Source organism: Cervus canadensis, chromosome 24, assembly GCF_019320065.1.
Source record: "Cervus canadensis isolate Bull #8, Minnesota chromosome 24, ASM1932006v1, whole genome shotgun sequence".
Classification (NCBI taxonomy): domain Eukaryota; kingdom Metazoa; phylum Chordata; class Mammalia; order Artiodactyla; family Cervidae; genus Cervus; species Cervus canadensis.
This window is the reverse complement of record NC_057409.1, coordinates 24,142,050-24,158,564: the sequence shown is the minus strand read 5'-3', so window position 1 is coordinate 24,158,564 and position 16,515 is coordinate 24,142,050. Positions and strand designations below refer to the sequence as shown.

Sequence of the window (16,515 nt, the reverse complement as noted above, 5' to 3'; positions counted from 1 at the left end):
GAAATCACAATATTGAAAAAAAAAAAGAATAAACAATTATCACATATTTTAATGCTAACTTTCTGAATTTAAAAATTAACGTGAAAACTGATGTATCATCAGATTACTCTTTTCTGTTTTCCAACATTGGGTGATGTTCATTGCACTGTTCTACAAAACTGTCCTCGAGGACTAGTGGTCTGTATTTCATTTAGAAAAAATGAATGGGTTTAGATGTATTTTATGCCACGGTCAGTTCTAAAGACTTCTGCCTCGCTCTTTTGGAAAAGATTCTGAAGACACATTCAGGCACAGCAGAAAAGAGCTCCCGAACCACCACAGCTGCAATGGTGGGGAACGGTGGCAGGCACACTGGGAATAAACATTTTTTCCTCCATAACATGGAAGAATTTTTAAAACAAGATTTAGATACAATGTGGCCAATCAACTAGGAAATGCAATTTACACAATGCAATCTATTCTCAAACAGAACCAGTACTATCGGTATAAATGAAAACGGCCTCACAGACACACAGCTACCCGGCTAGGTATCTGAGTGACTTCCACTTTATTGTGATGATGGATGACAAAGGACAGAGATAAGAAGAAATTTAAATCAGGTATCCTGAAGGGGTAGTAGTGGGTATACAGGATGAAATGTTTATAAATGTTAATATTTGTGTGTTTAAAATGCTAGGAAAAAATGTATCAAGTAAATGAAGCCCATAATTTTTATGAATACTATTCTTATAATAAGGTTAAAGTAGGTTTTTAGTTTTAAAAGTGAGCTAACGTAAAAGAAAATATTACTACTGGTATGGAAATACAGCAAAAATCATGATGCTGTGTGAGGTATTTACACTCGGGAAATCAAGGGCTGAGTTTTATAAAAAGAAGGGCTGTTAGTTACTCTTATACAAAACTAGATATATATAAGGCTCAGTGATGTTTAGGTCTGCTCATAAAGTATGTAACCATAAATATCCGTAATGTTGACATTCCTATAGGAAAACTGCTACTACAAATCTGAAACTCTCTAAGCACCTAACTTCTCCCACCCTGCACTGTGATAATGTATTGACACAACCTTGGACAGCTGAATGGACTCCTAGTGGAAGTCCATCAGTCACAGGCCTGGGGTGCAGACAGACCTGGTCTGGAACCCCTGGTGCACAGCCAACTGGCTGCATGGAGTGGAACAAGTTACCTCAATCAACTGCTATGAGAGACAGAAACACCTACTTGACAGGGCTGCCCTGAGAGACGGAATCTCGGACATAAAGCCCTTCACGCCAGACCCATTCTCTCTGCAGTGTAGGTACTGGTCAGCAGGCAGAGCATGGGCTCCCCCTGAGATGCGTGGGGCTACGCACTTACAAAGTCACTTCCCTTGCCACTTGCTGTAATTTAAAAAAATAGAACACACTTCTAAAAAAAAAAAATACACTTCCTTATGCGATTTTTTTTGTGTATCATTTTACATGAAATCATTGCTGTTCCTGACGGCATATGTATGTATGGTCCATATAGAACACCGTATTCAAACCTAACGTTCCTTCACAGTCTGACCTAAGCAAAAAGCACTCCTCCAGAAGTGAAAAGGCCAGATTTTGGTCACAGTTCTCCTGCTCTCTGTGTATGCTTTGCCGGGTGCTTATCCTCCCTCAGTCCCAGGCTCCCTCACCAGTACAGTGCCTGCATATAACAGATGTTCCATAAATATTGTTAAATGAAAGACCTGCTAAGCCAGAGAAACAACTAAGCTGACTAGGTCTGGAAGGTCCCTCCCAACATGAACATCCTACGAATTACAAATGGTCAGTAAAATGACATGAGACAGGCCGCATCACCCCACCAACCCTCCATGTACTGGTCGTGACTCCCACTACTTTTCTTCTGCAAATCAAAGTCTGAGAATTTTAGGGCTGGAATTGAGTTGGGGGGAGCTTTCCTGGTTGTTTTGGTTTTTACCCTACGTCGCTAAGCTGAAACGGACTTGAATCCTCAAGAACTACACTGTGGGCACCACAGAAAAGCTCAGCAAAAGAGAAAAAGAAACTACAAATTACACACACATTTCCTTCTCTTCAAATGGTCAATCTGCTGGGGCAAGGAGATTTCCGTCTGATTTTGTAATAAAATTCATTTCCTGATTCAGGCCTTTTATGTCAGCTTTTCAACTCAAAGCAAATGTTTGTGAACATGTTCAAAGACAAAGAAACAAGTTTAATGTGGAACAGTCCACAAGCCCTTAACCAGGGCGGCATCTAGCGGGCACACCACAACTGAATCAAGACTAAAAATTCTAATGTAATAACTCTGGTTATGAAATTCACCGTGAGCCCTCAACAACGACATGAAACTCTAAAATACACTGTCGTCTGTCATTTCAGATACTGTTTTAGTCCTTCACGCTTTTCTGTGACTAAATAAATCTTTGTTTCTGTGTGAGAAGTTATACAATCTCTAAGTTACAAAAGTTATTCTAGAGCTTGGGAATTTTGTAAATCTTAATAAATTCATGTAAAGCATCACAGAACAAGGAATCTGGAGATTTAAAGAAAACCATCAGCAGGACAGAAAATGCATGTACAACATACCAGAGCAAAGGTAAGTGCTTCAGTGAATCCGGCAGCTGCCATGTCCTGTCTCAGGAGTTCTGTGAGTTTATTTAGGGGAAACTGGGGGGAAGAAATTATTTCACCTCAATAAAATTTCCCACTTAAAAAAAAAAATTTATAGGAAACTTGTCATTTAAAAGAAACTGCCCTCCCACCCTAATATGCTGTAGTCCCACCATTATCCCACTACCTCACCATCCCCTCCCCACCACCCCGAACACCCCTCCTTAGAGGTACAAACCCTCCCTCTCTCCCACACACACCATTCTGCCTTCAGGCCCAGGATCAGAAAATGAACCTCCTACTTAGAGAAGCAAGGAGGGCTCCAAACTCAAAACCTGTCTTTCTTCAAAGAGTCAGTCATCACAGGTTTTTAACGTACTCTAATCAATGGGGCATCTGTTTTGTATCCTCTCCACAGCAAATGCCTCTCAGAGTGAAGCATGTCCAAGACTGCTTAATTCCGAGGCTCTGTTTCTCTCCAAGCCTTCCTGGCATTCAATAATCAGTTTCTAACAATAAGGAGTGTTTATTTAAGGGTGCAATCTTACTTGATTAGCTATGGTGTACGTTTTCGGGAGAGTCATCTGAATGTTGTTATATCCGTAAGCAATAGCTGCGTCTTCTATGATATCACAGGCGTGGATAATGTCAGCTCTGGTCGGAGGGATTTCAACCTCGATCTGATTCCCATCGCCTATGACTTCTGACTTTAAACACATCCTGGTCAGAAGCTTGGCAAGATTTTCTGGAGTTTCTCTGAAACAGGAATGTACAAACCGTAAATGTCACTGAATTATTTAAAACATGTTTATATTTGGTTTTAAAATATGCTACTACCTGAAACAGCAACCTGTCTTTGTGAATTTCAGAAGACCCCCGACATCCTAACTGAGATTCTGTCATTACTTAACTTTCTCTGAAGGGACAGAAAAACCTCTCTAAGCATTCATTCAGGAAAAATTAAGCAGTCATGTGTGCACTTCATTCTTGAGTTCAACAGTAAATAAATAAATGAAGCATGCAGAGTGTACCTGATCCCAACTTTTTTGTTAATTAGGTCAGCTCTCACCATCTCCTTTCGATAAGCCAGTTCCTAAGAGAGAGAAAGAGTTGGAGAAGCTTAAATCACTCCTGTCAGATACAGCCTTAGCCTCTTTCTAATTCAATTTGTTGTTGCAGTTTCATTACCCTCCCAAGCAACTGTCATTAAAGCCAGACATGAAAAGTAAACTAGGTATTTCAGAACATGATTTGCTACACTATATTCCTAAACGAACATTCTATTGATACTCGGTAGACAACCGGAAGCTTGGAAATGTTACAAAATGCCAAACATGCTTTGCTTTTACATGGTCAATCACCCTTTTCCTCAGCAAAACACTGGTGCCTTACATCATTTCTATACTGCTTACAAACCCTGCTGAAGACTTTCAATTTCATCTCATGCAAGTAGGTGTTTATCACCAAAAAAGAATAATTCATGTGTCGCACTGTACTATCCAGCACACTAAATCCAAGAGTGTTATGGAGTCATTCCTTTTCTATCTTTTTTTTTTTAAGGGGGGGAAATGGAACCAGGCTCCAGTCCGAGCTATCAACACGCTCCAGGAGCCGGCCGGGCTGGGTGCATCTGATGAACTAGTCCTCACTCCCCTTCCAACGGTACACAACCCTACCCTGTGAGACAGGAACACACACACATAAAACCCAGGCTTTACCTGTGAGGACTTCTTATCACTGAATTATTCTCAGAAGTGTAACTGCCACTAGCAAAAGGGCCATAAATTTAGACACCTGTTTGGACTCAGATAAGGATAATGGACCAGAGTCCTGCTAATCAAAATGCCGTTCTCAGATTATGGTTGCCAGGGGAAGGCTGAAGGGCAGGGATAGTTAGGGAACTGGGGATGGATGTGTACACACTGCTGTATTTAAAATGGATAGCCAACAAGGACCTACAGCACACAGAACTCTGCTCAGTGTTATGGGGCAGCCTGGACGGGAGGGGAGTTTGGGGGAGAATGGATACATGTATATGTGTGGCTGAGTCCCTTTGCTGCCTCCACAACACTGCTTGCTAACTGGCTATACCCCAATATAAAATTTTCTAAATAATGCAGTTCTCAGAACAGAAGCATCATTACCACCCGAATGCAACTATCACTAGGTAAAGAAATCCAAGCTAGGCTGCTGGGTGACGAGACATTTGACCTGTTCGCCCCACTGCTAAGAAGCAACATGAAAGAGAGGCCGACTCAGGTCATCCAGCCGCCACGCCTACCAACCAGCTGAAGGAGCTCAGCAGGACGAGCCTAGGAACCTACCCAGCTGACCACAGAACCATGATACAAACAAACGACTGTTGTCCTAAGTCAGTAAGTCCTTGGGGTAGTTACATAAAAGGCTAACTGATAACAGTAACTAAAATCAATTGAAAAAACAAAAAACTGCTACAGCCCAAAATTTCAGTTATGCTTCCCTAGTGGCTCAGATAGTAAAGAATCTGCCTGCCAATGCAGGAGACCCAGGTTCAATCCCTGGGTCAGGAAGATCCCCTGGAGAATGGCAACCCACTCCAGTATTGCCTGGAGAAGCCAATGGACAGAGAAGCCTGGTGGGCTTACAGTCCATACGGTCGCAAAGAGACAGACATGACTGAGCGACTAATTCTTTCTACAGTTATACATTTATTTTGAATTATAATAAATACTCTAGAATAATATACTATGCCAAATACTAATGTTTTCAGGAAGGGGAAGGTTTTGATCTTGGCAGGTTTTATCTACTCTAAAAACCATCTAAATAGCAGAAATTATTCTAGGCTCTTCAACAGAGGAATTGTGAAAAATCCAAAGACAAAGAGCTCATCAAAGAATGGCCTCACTGAATCAGAACCAGACGGACAGTGACACTGAAAGAGTGAGTTAGAACGGCCACGTTTGTATGGGAAGCCCTCCTGGGGGAAAAAAGCTCAGTTGTTTAAGAATGCGAGTTTGAATTTTTTATCAAGATCCCATGTCTTCACAGTAATTGTGCTTACTAGTAAATTAGTTTTATTAACACATCCAGATGTAATTTATTAGTTACAGTGACGGCCTTTCGCAATTGGTAAATCAGATGTGAAAAGACTAAGTTTGGAAGGCTGAGTAACCTTCAGTTCAGTTCAGTCGCTCAGCTGTGTCCGACTCTCTGCAACCCCATGGACTGTAACACACCAGGCTTCCCTGTCCATCACCAACTCCCAGAGCTTGTTCAAACTCATGTCTATCAAGTCGGTGTAACCTTAAAAGGGGTGAAACTATAAATTACCCAGTTACCTAGTTAATAAGGGTATAAACCACAAGAATTACAGCATATAATCCCTGTGGTATAATGGAATGTGTCAGGAGGGAAGTGTGGCATAAAATAGTGTTGGGACTGTCAAGCTTAAATCTTAGCTCCACCACTAGTAATAAGGCAAGCAAGTCACTAACTCCACCAACAGTAACAGGCAAGCTATTTAACATCTCAAGGTCAAGGGCCAAGTGGCACCCAACCTTATAGGGTTAATGTGAAGATTAAGTCCACATGATGCACATAGCGTCACGCCTGGCATGTAGATGGGTAGATGGACTCGTGGAAAGACCACAAGCACTCTATAGCTATTATCATTGCTGTTACTGTTGGCAAAGTCATCATCATCAAGTCACTTCTGTACTTACTGGAAAGGTATGTAATTTTCCATTAGGAAAAACTACCTCAGCTGCTTCAACCCTAAAAACAAGAAGACAGAAACAGAATTAAAAAAATAAAAACAAAAACCTAAGGGGGAAAAAAGAGCCATACACTGTAGAAATGTGTGTGGTTAACACAACGTTCACTTGGTCTACAACTGCAGAATCAACACAGTCTGTTCGTGTCCCCACACTGCTGTGTAGATTAATCCTCCCAATACACCACATTACTGTTCTCTTTCCTGTGGCTCCTGCGGCTCTCCTTGATCAGTTTATCTCTCACTCCTGCCAAGCACACATCCTCGATGAACTCCTTGCTGATGCTGATACACACGTTCCAGGCTTTACTAGAGTCATGTTGTTATACAAGGAAAGCTGACTGACACAACCACTAAAATGCAAATCAACTGGAAAAAAAAAAAAAGACCAACTAATACTGCCCATACAATTTCAGTCATGCTTCTACAGTTGTACGTTTATTCTGATTACAATGCTGTAGAATAAACTAAGATGTGAGCATACACTAAGGGCCATGTAGGTTTGGGAAGTAATTTTTTATATAGAAACTTAGCCTTGGAACAAATACAGTAGTCTTATCAGTATATATAAGACATAATGCTTTGCTTTTATATATGATTCTCTTTGTTCAGCTGTTCCTTTTGCTACTTCTCCAGGTTTATATTCTCAAATCCAATGATCCTTACAAAAAGCCTGTCACTGCCTCTAGGAGGTCTGCTCAGCTAGCAGTAATGTGCCCTGACAAACAGCCAGAACATCACTGAAACTTTTTAAAGTACTTATCACCTTTTACATTATTAATTCATGTCTAAGCTCCCCAAAGAGATTATGTATTCCAATTACAGGAACCGCATTTTTTATCTTTCCATTTAGCACAAGGCCCTAGTGCTTTGACTTCAGAACAACAAGCCATCATTGATAAAAATACCAAATGAACTTACGTAAACTGATTCTCACAATATTCACTGAACGTGGTAACAATGACATCAAGAACTATTTTTGCCTGCAAAGGAAAAAAATCAAATATTATGGGAACACATGAAAATCCTTTCTTCCCTCAAATGGAAACGAATTAATATTTAATATAATTTAGTCTCCAAACATCTAAAAATGGTCCTACATACACAAATTTTAAAGAAAGAAGTGGAATAAAAACTGAGCTTGAATGGGCCTGACCTTATTGTCAGGTGTTCTGAATTTATGAAGTTCTCTGAGAGTTACAATCCATGACCGAGACAAATCATTTATTTCCCCCACTCTCCTCCCCTGGGTTCACCAAATTTCAAGAAAGACAGATGGCTAACAACAGCAGTAAACCTTATCAGTCCCATAAGCCTCTGCAGCCAGATTCCAGATTCCTGGCCCAATCACTTACCATCAGTCTGATTTGGGGCAAGTTACTTACTGTCATTGTACCTTAGTCTGTTAAGTAGACATAATAAAAGTTCCTGCCTCATTTGGTTAATATAAGGATTAAGAGTGTAAGAGTATGTGTGTGTGTGCTTAAAATACATAGAACAATGCTTGGCACATAGTGATGGCCCTATTGATTTGTTCATTTTTAAATTAAAAGAAATGCTTAGGAAAAAACACGGTAATCTTATTGGGATACATGCTTTGCTTTTTTATATACTTCACACTCATATACAAACTTCAGGAAAGATAACCAAGGTCTGCTAATGTACAAATTTAAAAGTTTTTAACAGGAAAAGGTATTATGTATTACCTGACACTATTTATCTGAATGTAATTTGGTATGCCATACGATGCTAATTCATTTAAGTTGTGTCCGTCTCTCTGTGACCCTATGGACTGCAGCCTTCCAGGCTCCTCTGTCCATGGGGCTCTCTGGGCAAGAATACTGGAGTGGGTTGCCATGCCCTCCTCCAGCGACATTTGATATATAGAAGTTATAACCATTCAAGTCTACCTTTCTTAATCTGCTTCACTACCACCTAACTCTACACCTTATTTAACATGTGGAAAGAAATCTTATGCTATAGAAAATAGCTATCATGACGTTCCAATCTAAAACACGGTGACAAAAAGTGACTGAACAACTAGTATTCTGTATGTTCTAGATATATTTGTGTGTGTGTAGACTCTTTATCAGTTTGCTAAGTAAGACTTTATAGCCAGCTGGTCCTAATTCTTTTTTACCAAGTACACAAAAGTACAAAATGTACAAATTAAGCCAACTAAGATGAACTCCTTATAAAGATGGCATTATAATGTGGATCCCATTCTCAGTTTTACTGTTTTAAAGTATGTGGCTAATTCTCTCACAAAGACGATGAGTTCCTTGAAATCAAGAACAAGTAACTCATTGTTAAACTCATGGCATTGGAGAAAGAGAGGAGGTGCTCACTAAACATTTGTCAGCTGAATGAAAGCACCATAGCCAAGGGGCTTCCCCAGTGGCGCTAGTGGGTGAAGAACCCGCCTGCCAATGCAGGAGATGTAAGAGACGCTGGTTTGATTCCTGGGTCGGGAAGATCCCCTGGAGGAGGGCACCGCAACCCACTCCAGTATTCTTGCCTGGAGAAGCCCATGGACAGAGGAGCCTGGTGGGCTACAGTCCATAGGGCTGCAAAGAGTAGGACAAGACTGAAGTGACTTAGCACAACTACAACCAAAGTACAGAATACAAACACCTTTCTCATTTTCTAAATTTCTAAAATACAGCCCCATTTAAAAAACAAACAAATTTAAAAGTTTAGTCACATGGTCTCAGCTCAGAGGTAAAAATCTATCTGGACAGAACAAAAATAGAATAAAAGTTTTATTTACCTTAGTAAAGTCAGTTCCTGTGCACTCAATAAATACATTTTTCGTATTTACTGTTATTTTGGAATGGTTTCCTGCAACAAACACAAAACAGTAACAACAAAGCAATCAGTTTCAGAAACAAATGTGCACTAAAGAACTCTATAAATATAAGCTGACACCTCAGAGGTAAAGAGATACACAACTTTTATTCTAATCTCCCATTATAAGCTGGAGAATAAAGATAAAATAAAAATCAAGGTTAAAAAAAAAAGGGCTGCAGGCTGCAGGCAGGACAAGCAAGATTCAAAAATTAAGCTCACTGCCCAGGATCACAAGCTATTAAGCAATATGGCTAAGATTTGGGCCTCGATCTGGCTCACTCCAAAGTCCACGATGAGTACTAGAGTCCAAGATATGGAGGAGGAAGTTTCCCCTTCCCGTTGTGAATCAACTGAACCCCCTTCTCACCTCCAGAAAGGCAAACATCTATGGCTTTGACATCACTAAATTTTATAAATACATTCAAGTTGCTTCTCAACAAAAGCTTCAGAAAGAAATTAAGAGGGTAAATTTCAGTTCTTAAATTTTAATTTATAAAACAGCAGGCCAAGCAGAATTCAACTTTTAAGTTTAACAAAATGAATTACGGGCTAAAACCAAAATATCAACACCTTTTGGAAGAACAGAATCCAGAGAACTAGCACCAGAACATATTTATAAACTTAGCTTTTCCCTTCTCCAGGGGATCTTCCCAACCTCGGGATCAAACCGGGGTCTCTTGCACTGCAGGTGGATTCTTCACCAGCTGAGTCACCAAGGAAGCCCAAGAATACTGGAGTGGGTAGCCTATCCCTTCTCCAGCGGATCTTCCCCACCCAGGAATCAAACTTGGGTCTCCTGCATTGAAGGAGGATTCTTAGCAACTGAGCTATCAGGGAAGCCCTATAAGTAGGTATACATTTATGAATTATATAAAAATCACCAGTAAAATTTTGAAAAAAATGAAAAGAACTATTACAATAAAATCCACAAAAGACCTGAGATTCTCAGACTGAGTCTTCTGACTGATTCAGCCAAGACAATTGAGAATTCCACAGAAATGCTGAAGAGTAAGAAGGAAATAGCAAAACGCCTGTGGTACTTAAGAAATAACTCACCATTGATGATTGGAGGCATGGAAAGGACGACACCATTGCTATCATAGATAACTGGGTACAGAGGCTTATTTTCAATTATATGTAAATAATGTTTAAGTTGGTTGTCAGTCTGAAAAAAAATTAAGACAAACAAAATCAGCTTCTTATTTCTATCAGCATAATTAGTTTACATACATGCCTAGCATAAAAAGAGAGGACATCATAAAAATAACGAAACAGCCCCCAAAGTTTTAAATGTATGATATTTTCTAATATAAAGTAATGTCTCAGAATCTTCATACAGCCTCATCTCCTACTGAGGAGAGATGAGTTGTCTAGTCGCTAAGTCATATCCGACTCTTTTGTTGACCTCATGGACTCTGGGCCCACCAGGCTCCTCTGTCCATGGGACTTCCCAGGCAAGCATACTGGAATGGGTCACCATTCCCTTCTCCAGGAGATCTTTCCAACCCAGGGATCAAACCCATGTCTCCTGCACTAGCAGGCAGATTCTTTACCACTGAGGAAAGATGAGACCACAATTATTTTTCAAGACTCAAAACAGATTTGCAGAGTAAGCCTGAATCACCTTAAGTAAAACACAAACCATACAAAACTATTTAGATAAACAGGAAAAAAATCACTTGCAAATCAGGCCAACAATAACAGCAGCTTTTCCTAAATGATACCTACCTCTTCTATTTGTTAAATGCAATTTAAAGTGACAACTGAATTCATTTTCACTACTGGACTCTAAAGTGCTAATCATGGGAGGCAGGCACTTTGCAAGAGTGCATGCCACAGACACACATAAAATCTAGCTAAATCTTATTGTGCCTTATATTTGCATGATTTTTAATTATAACTAAATATGAATATTACAGTGCAGTAAGACCTACGTAAGTGGTTCTCAGTCCTAGGTATACATTACAAACATCTGAGAGGATAAACAAAAGTAATAATAAAACTAGAGCCAGAACTCACTCTAGATCAAATGAACCAGTATCTCTGGGTTAGAGCCCAGACACTGTTATTTTTTCAAAAGCACTCATGACATCACCCTAATTATAACTTGATTTTGAAGGAATTTCACGATTTATGCAGAGCTATTACATCAATATAAAAGGACATTTACCTTGTATATGTTCATCAGTTCACAGGCTGTATACTCTTTGCTCTTATTTAGAGGCTTGAATTTGATATCAGAAGGTTTCTTTGCAGTGTAAGTAAATGGACCTGACAAAGTGTCCAAATCATGGGTACCAATAGCAACCAAGGCTCTTTTCCTAAATGTGGAGAGGGGGAGGGAGAGAGAGAAAGAGAAAAGAGATTTGAAGATCTCAAAACTTAACACTACAGGTTTTTAAAAACTATTTGTAGACAATTCCTTAAAATAGTCTGTTACTATATGACACCTTTATAACCATTAAAAATATAAGAAATTATAAAGCTACTGAAAACACATTATTTTAGCAACTGAAATTCCTTCTACTAGTTTTCCCAAGTACTATGTTGTTATTAATAGGACATTAACATACCCTTCATCTTCTTTTTTTATCGTATTTCCCTTTATCCTATTTCCTCTAAGTAAACTTCAATTTCCTGTTTCCTCAAGTAAACATCAATGTTTTTATTAAGTTAGATTAAACCACCCAAAAACTCCTCTGTTTTTTGGCTTTTCTATATTCTCCTAAATTTCCTGTCACATAGCTATATTGCTTTATTAATGGAAATTAACTTTAAGAGCTGAGAATTACATTTAAAACTGAATAAGGAAATTTCAAGAGCTATTAATTTCATTTGTTCTACAGCTTATCTGCAAAGGATTTAAGGTACTTTTAGGAACTTAAAGATATAAAGTAGACAAGAGAGAAACAGAAGTAGGGATATAAAATGGAGCCAGGAAAAATGCCAATACTAAAATGCCAATACTAAATTAGAATCTCAAGGCCTACAGCCTTATCACAGAAGATTACAAATTTGGCTCTAAGCTTTCCAAGAGACAATCCAAAAAGAGAAACTCAAATCAGAATTTATGATATTCTTAAGAAGGCTTAAAATGTGTTTTAGACTATGTAGGTCTAAACTAAATATCAAATGGATAAAATCATTAGTTATCAAGGAATGTGTTGAGTCCACATTACATGAACTACGAAATAGCTGTGAAAATTTGTTGAAACAAATTTTGGTCAACCTCAAATTAACACAGCATTAGGGAGTGTTACTTTACTCAATGAGTTACAAGTTTATATACTAGCATCAGATGTGTGCATGCTCAGTTGAGTCCAACTCTTTGCAACCCCATGGACTGTAGCCTGCCAGGCTCCTCTATCCATGGGATATCCCAGTCAAGAATACTGGAATGGATAGCCATTCCCTTCTCCAGGGGATCTTTCCAATCAAGGGACTGAACCTGTGTCTCCTGCATCGGTAGGTGGATCTTTTACCACTGTACCACCTGAGAAGTCATATACTAGCACAGGTAGAAATATACCCATGGCCTGCAACAGAAACCACTCCTCAGAGAAAAAGAACAAAATCAAAAGCCTCTACCATAATAAGATATTCTGTACACAATCAGAAAGCAGTGCATATGAAAACAGGGAAACACAACATACTCCCAACAAACCAACCCATAAAAATCAGTGCTAAGATGACCTGGATTTTCAAATCACCACACAGACTTTTAAAATACTACTACCACTACAAAAAAAGCTACTACAATGGTCCAGTAAGTTTAGATAAATCAACAACTGATAAACCCATTGGTAAGAAAACCCATGTTTTCTTGGACATTAATGTTGGTTTCTTAATCCAAAAACAGTATCCCAAAAATGTCACTAAATTTCAACTTCAAGCCAATCACAAAAAAATTCTGGATGGATCAGAGAGCCATGCATTTTGAAAAACAAATAGCAAACATAGGTACATATACACATACATATACACAAACAAGGAACCATAAACATTATTCAGAGAAAACATAGATGAACAATGCTTAATTAAAACTGTGGAGCAGGACATCCCTTAAGACACAAAACATAAAAGTCATATAGGAAGACTGATAAATATTGACTATATCCAAATTGTAAACTTTATACAATCAAAAGACTCCAAAAGTCAAAAGACACTGAGAGAAAAGGTCTACGACATAGGTAAAGAAAAAGGATTAATATCCCCAAAATAAAAAGATAAGAAAACTAAAGATAGAAATGAAGATTCTACTTATTATACTGGCAAAAATTTTGGTAAAGTCTTGCTGTGAAAAAGCAGCGCCTGAAAGAACCAAGCCAAAAAAAGAGAAACTTCGTTAAAAAGGAACCAAAGAGATTCTACAGAGATAAACAATGAAATAACTGAAGTAAAAAGTTTGCTGGATACTTCCAGGAGTAACAGAGACTAGGTTTACTCTCTTGCCTGATACAGTCACAAAAGAGGGAAGAAACATACACAATGATTTCTAAGGCCGGCACTGGACCTCAGGCGATGAAGGATAGGAAAGAGATAAGGGAGATGAGAGATGGGAAACAGGTAAGATAAGCCCTATGACTGCCCAGCTGACTGCCTGGAGGGACTTCAAGTCACAGGGCAAGAAAAGGGGTCAGGCAGGAGCCCAGTGAACTCCCAAAGTTGACGAGACACAGCTGAGAGCCTAGGGAGACAAAGATGGCGGCCAGAGGTCACCACAAAAAGTACTAGAGGTGACAGAGCTACGCAGAGAGCTCTGCGATCTGCAGAGGGACCCCCTCAAGAACTTGTTGAGTATCGATCAGTGTAAGCATGTGAGGAAACCACCCAAGGCTGGGGAAAGAACCATCCAACGCAACAGTGCTCACACAGACTGAAAACCCCATTTTTCACAGGGGCCATGGATAAAGTAGGAACAAGGTCTTGCCTCAGTAGTAAGGACTAACTAGCCTTGGAGAGAACACTATATGATCAACAAAAACAAACACACACACACACAAAAGCAGAGAAAAATCAATGAAACCAAAAGCTAGTTCTGTGAAAACTGACACACAAAGATATCCACTAAAGTAACTGATAAAACTTCTAGCTACATTGATCAAAAGGGGAAAGAGAGAAGACACAGGGGTAAAAGAGGTGATATTGATACAGATACTATAGCTATTAAAGGATAAGGGAAGATCAACAACTTTTATGCCAATAAAAGTTTACTATAAATCACTTATAAGTGAAATGATTATATCTCTCGAAAAACACAAATTAGGATTTACTGACTCTGGCATATCAGAGTATTAGGATATGATTTATACCTCCCCTTAGAAAAAGCTCATGATTTCCAGAGATACTGCATAAAACATAACTTAAAGCTCAATTAAGTAAGGAAATGCCTTCCAATTTAGATAAAAATTAGATTCTTCAAACAACCAGAACAGATAACAGGGCTCAAGTACTTACTAGCTGTATCAATGCTTATCAGAAATCCTCTATCTTGGTGAAACTAAATTCTTATTGTTTTGCTTAAGAGTGACATATTTGCAAGACAACAAATAAGATTGTTTTTATAAAACAACTTGGAATAAATGTTATTCAGAATCTTAGAAAAAGCTTCTACCATGTACTCAAAATGTTTCAAGAAAAAGAAACTGTGTGAACTTAACCAAAGGTATTTTATTTTTTAAATATTTTTCACACCAGCAGAAAACACCCAAGGTCTCCTCCCAACCCTGTCTCCAGCCCATCCCTTGACACAAGCCTCTTTTAGTTTCCACAGTGTACCAAACTGCAATCACTGGAATTACTAAAAAATAAGAATTATTTTTTCCTTTTATACTCAAGACATATATAACTATTAAGCATACCTTTGATTAGCGTGAGGTAACTTATGTTGCTATATTTTAGGACCACACAAAAAAACTTGGTATGTTAGCTAAAGACTGATGTTTCCTATCAGTAACTTTTATTAGGATTTTTGAAAAACTGATGTTAGTTCAAGGACTCCCACTGTCACCTTTTTTGACCTTTAGGAGTTGAGGAATTAAACTGATCTGAAGATCATCACACTAAAGGGAGCTGAATGGGAAATGATGTATAGCAATGTCAAAGACAGAATAAGAACATTCAGTTATTTAAAAATCTCAAAAAAGAAAATGTAGTTAAAAAATCTAAAAGGCACTTGCTCCTTGGAAGAAAAGTTATGACAAACCTAGATAGCACATTAAAAAGCAGAGACATTACTTTGCCATAGTCCGTATAGTCAAAGCTATGGTTTTTCCAGTAGTCATGTATGGATATGAGAAAGTGAAAGTGAAAGTTGCTCAGTAGGGTTCGACTCTTTGCGACCCCATGGACTGTTTAGTCCATGGAATTCTCCAGGCCAGAATACTGGAGTGGGTAGTCTTTCCCTTCTCCAACCTAGGGATCGAACCCAGGTATCCCATATTGCAGGTGGATTCTATACCAGCTGAGCCACATGGGAAGCCCACGGATATGAGAGGTGGACTATAAAGAAGCTGAACGCTGAAGAATTGATGCTTTTGAACTGTGGTGTTGGAGAAGACTCTTGAGAGTCCCTTGGACTGCAAGGAGATCCAACCAGTCCATCCTAAAGGAAATCAGTCCTGAATATTCATTGGAAGGACTGATGCTGAGGCTGAAACTCCAATACTTTGGCCACCTGATGAGAAGAGCTGACTCATTAGAAAAGACCCTTATGCTGGGAAAGACTGAAGGCAGGAGGAGAAGGGGAGGATAGAGGATGAGATGGTTGGATGGCATCACCAACTCAATGAACATGAGTTTGAGCAAACTCTGGGAGATGGTGTGGACTGCCACTCCCTTCTCCAGGGAATCCTTCCAACTCAGAGATCAAACTGAGGTTTCTCACATTGCAGGTAGAGTCTTTACCATCTGAGCCACACAGAAGCTCCCAAATTTAAACTTACTTAAATTTAAATTTCATTAAACTTTCTTGTTATTCTCACATATTCTTATTTTAGAAATTTTTTGAAAAAAAGTCTGTGGGGGTGGGGGGAAGAAAGGAAAGAGGGGAAAAAAGAGGCAAAGAGAAGGGAAGGTAAGGAGGAGAAAGAGGGGGAAGCAAGCAAGCAAGAGATACATTCACAAACCTGCAAATGTTCTGATGTAATTTCTCCTGAAGTTCAATGAAGCTGTCATATCTATCTTTTGTAAACTTTATGTTTCGGAGAACCGCTGCAACAGCGTACGGGCGTATTTTAGCTGTCTGAAATTCATTTTATCATTAGAGATGGCAAATATGAAGGCTTTTCTTTGTAATAAAATCTTGTAATA

General features: G+C 39.0%; 1 protein-coding gene across 2 annotated transcripts in view; it reads right to left on the bottom strand.

Moving 5' to 3' along the window:
* FARSB (phenylalanyl-tRNA synthetase subunit beta) overlaps positions 1-16,515 on the bottom strand; it is a 68,355-nt gene that overhangs the window by 40,863 nt on the left and 10,977 nt on the right. For both annotated transcript variants that reach the window (XM_043445037.1, XM_043445038.1), the window contains 9 exons: positions 16,332-16,447; positions 11,375-11,525; positions 10,261-10,369; positions 9,125-9,195; positions 7,276-7,337; positions 6,305-6,356; positions 3,635-3,696; positions 3,152-3,359; positions 2,580-2,660 (listed from right to left, as the gene is read on the bottom strand). In XM_043445037.1, the coding sequence (XP_043300972.1) occupies positions 2,580-2,660; positions 3,152-3,359; positions 3,635-3,696; positions 6,305-6,356; positions 7,276-7,337; positions 9,125-9,195; positions 10,261-10,369; positions 11,375-11,525; positions 16,332-16,447 (912 nt within the window). The remainder of the gene's footprint in view (positions 1-2,579; positions 2,661-3,151; positions 3,360-3,634; positions 3,697-6,304; positions 6,357-7,275; positions 7,338-9,124; positions 9,196-10,260; positions 10,370-11,374; positions 11,526-16,331; positions 16,448-16,515) is intronic.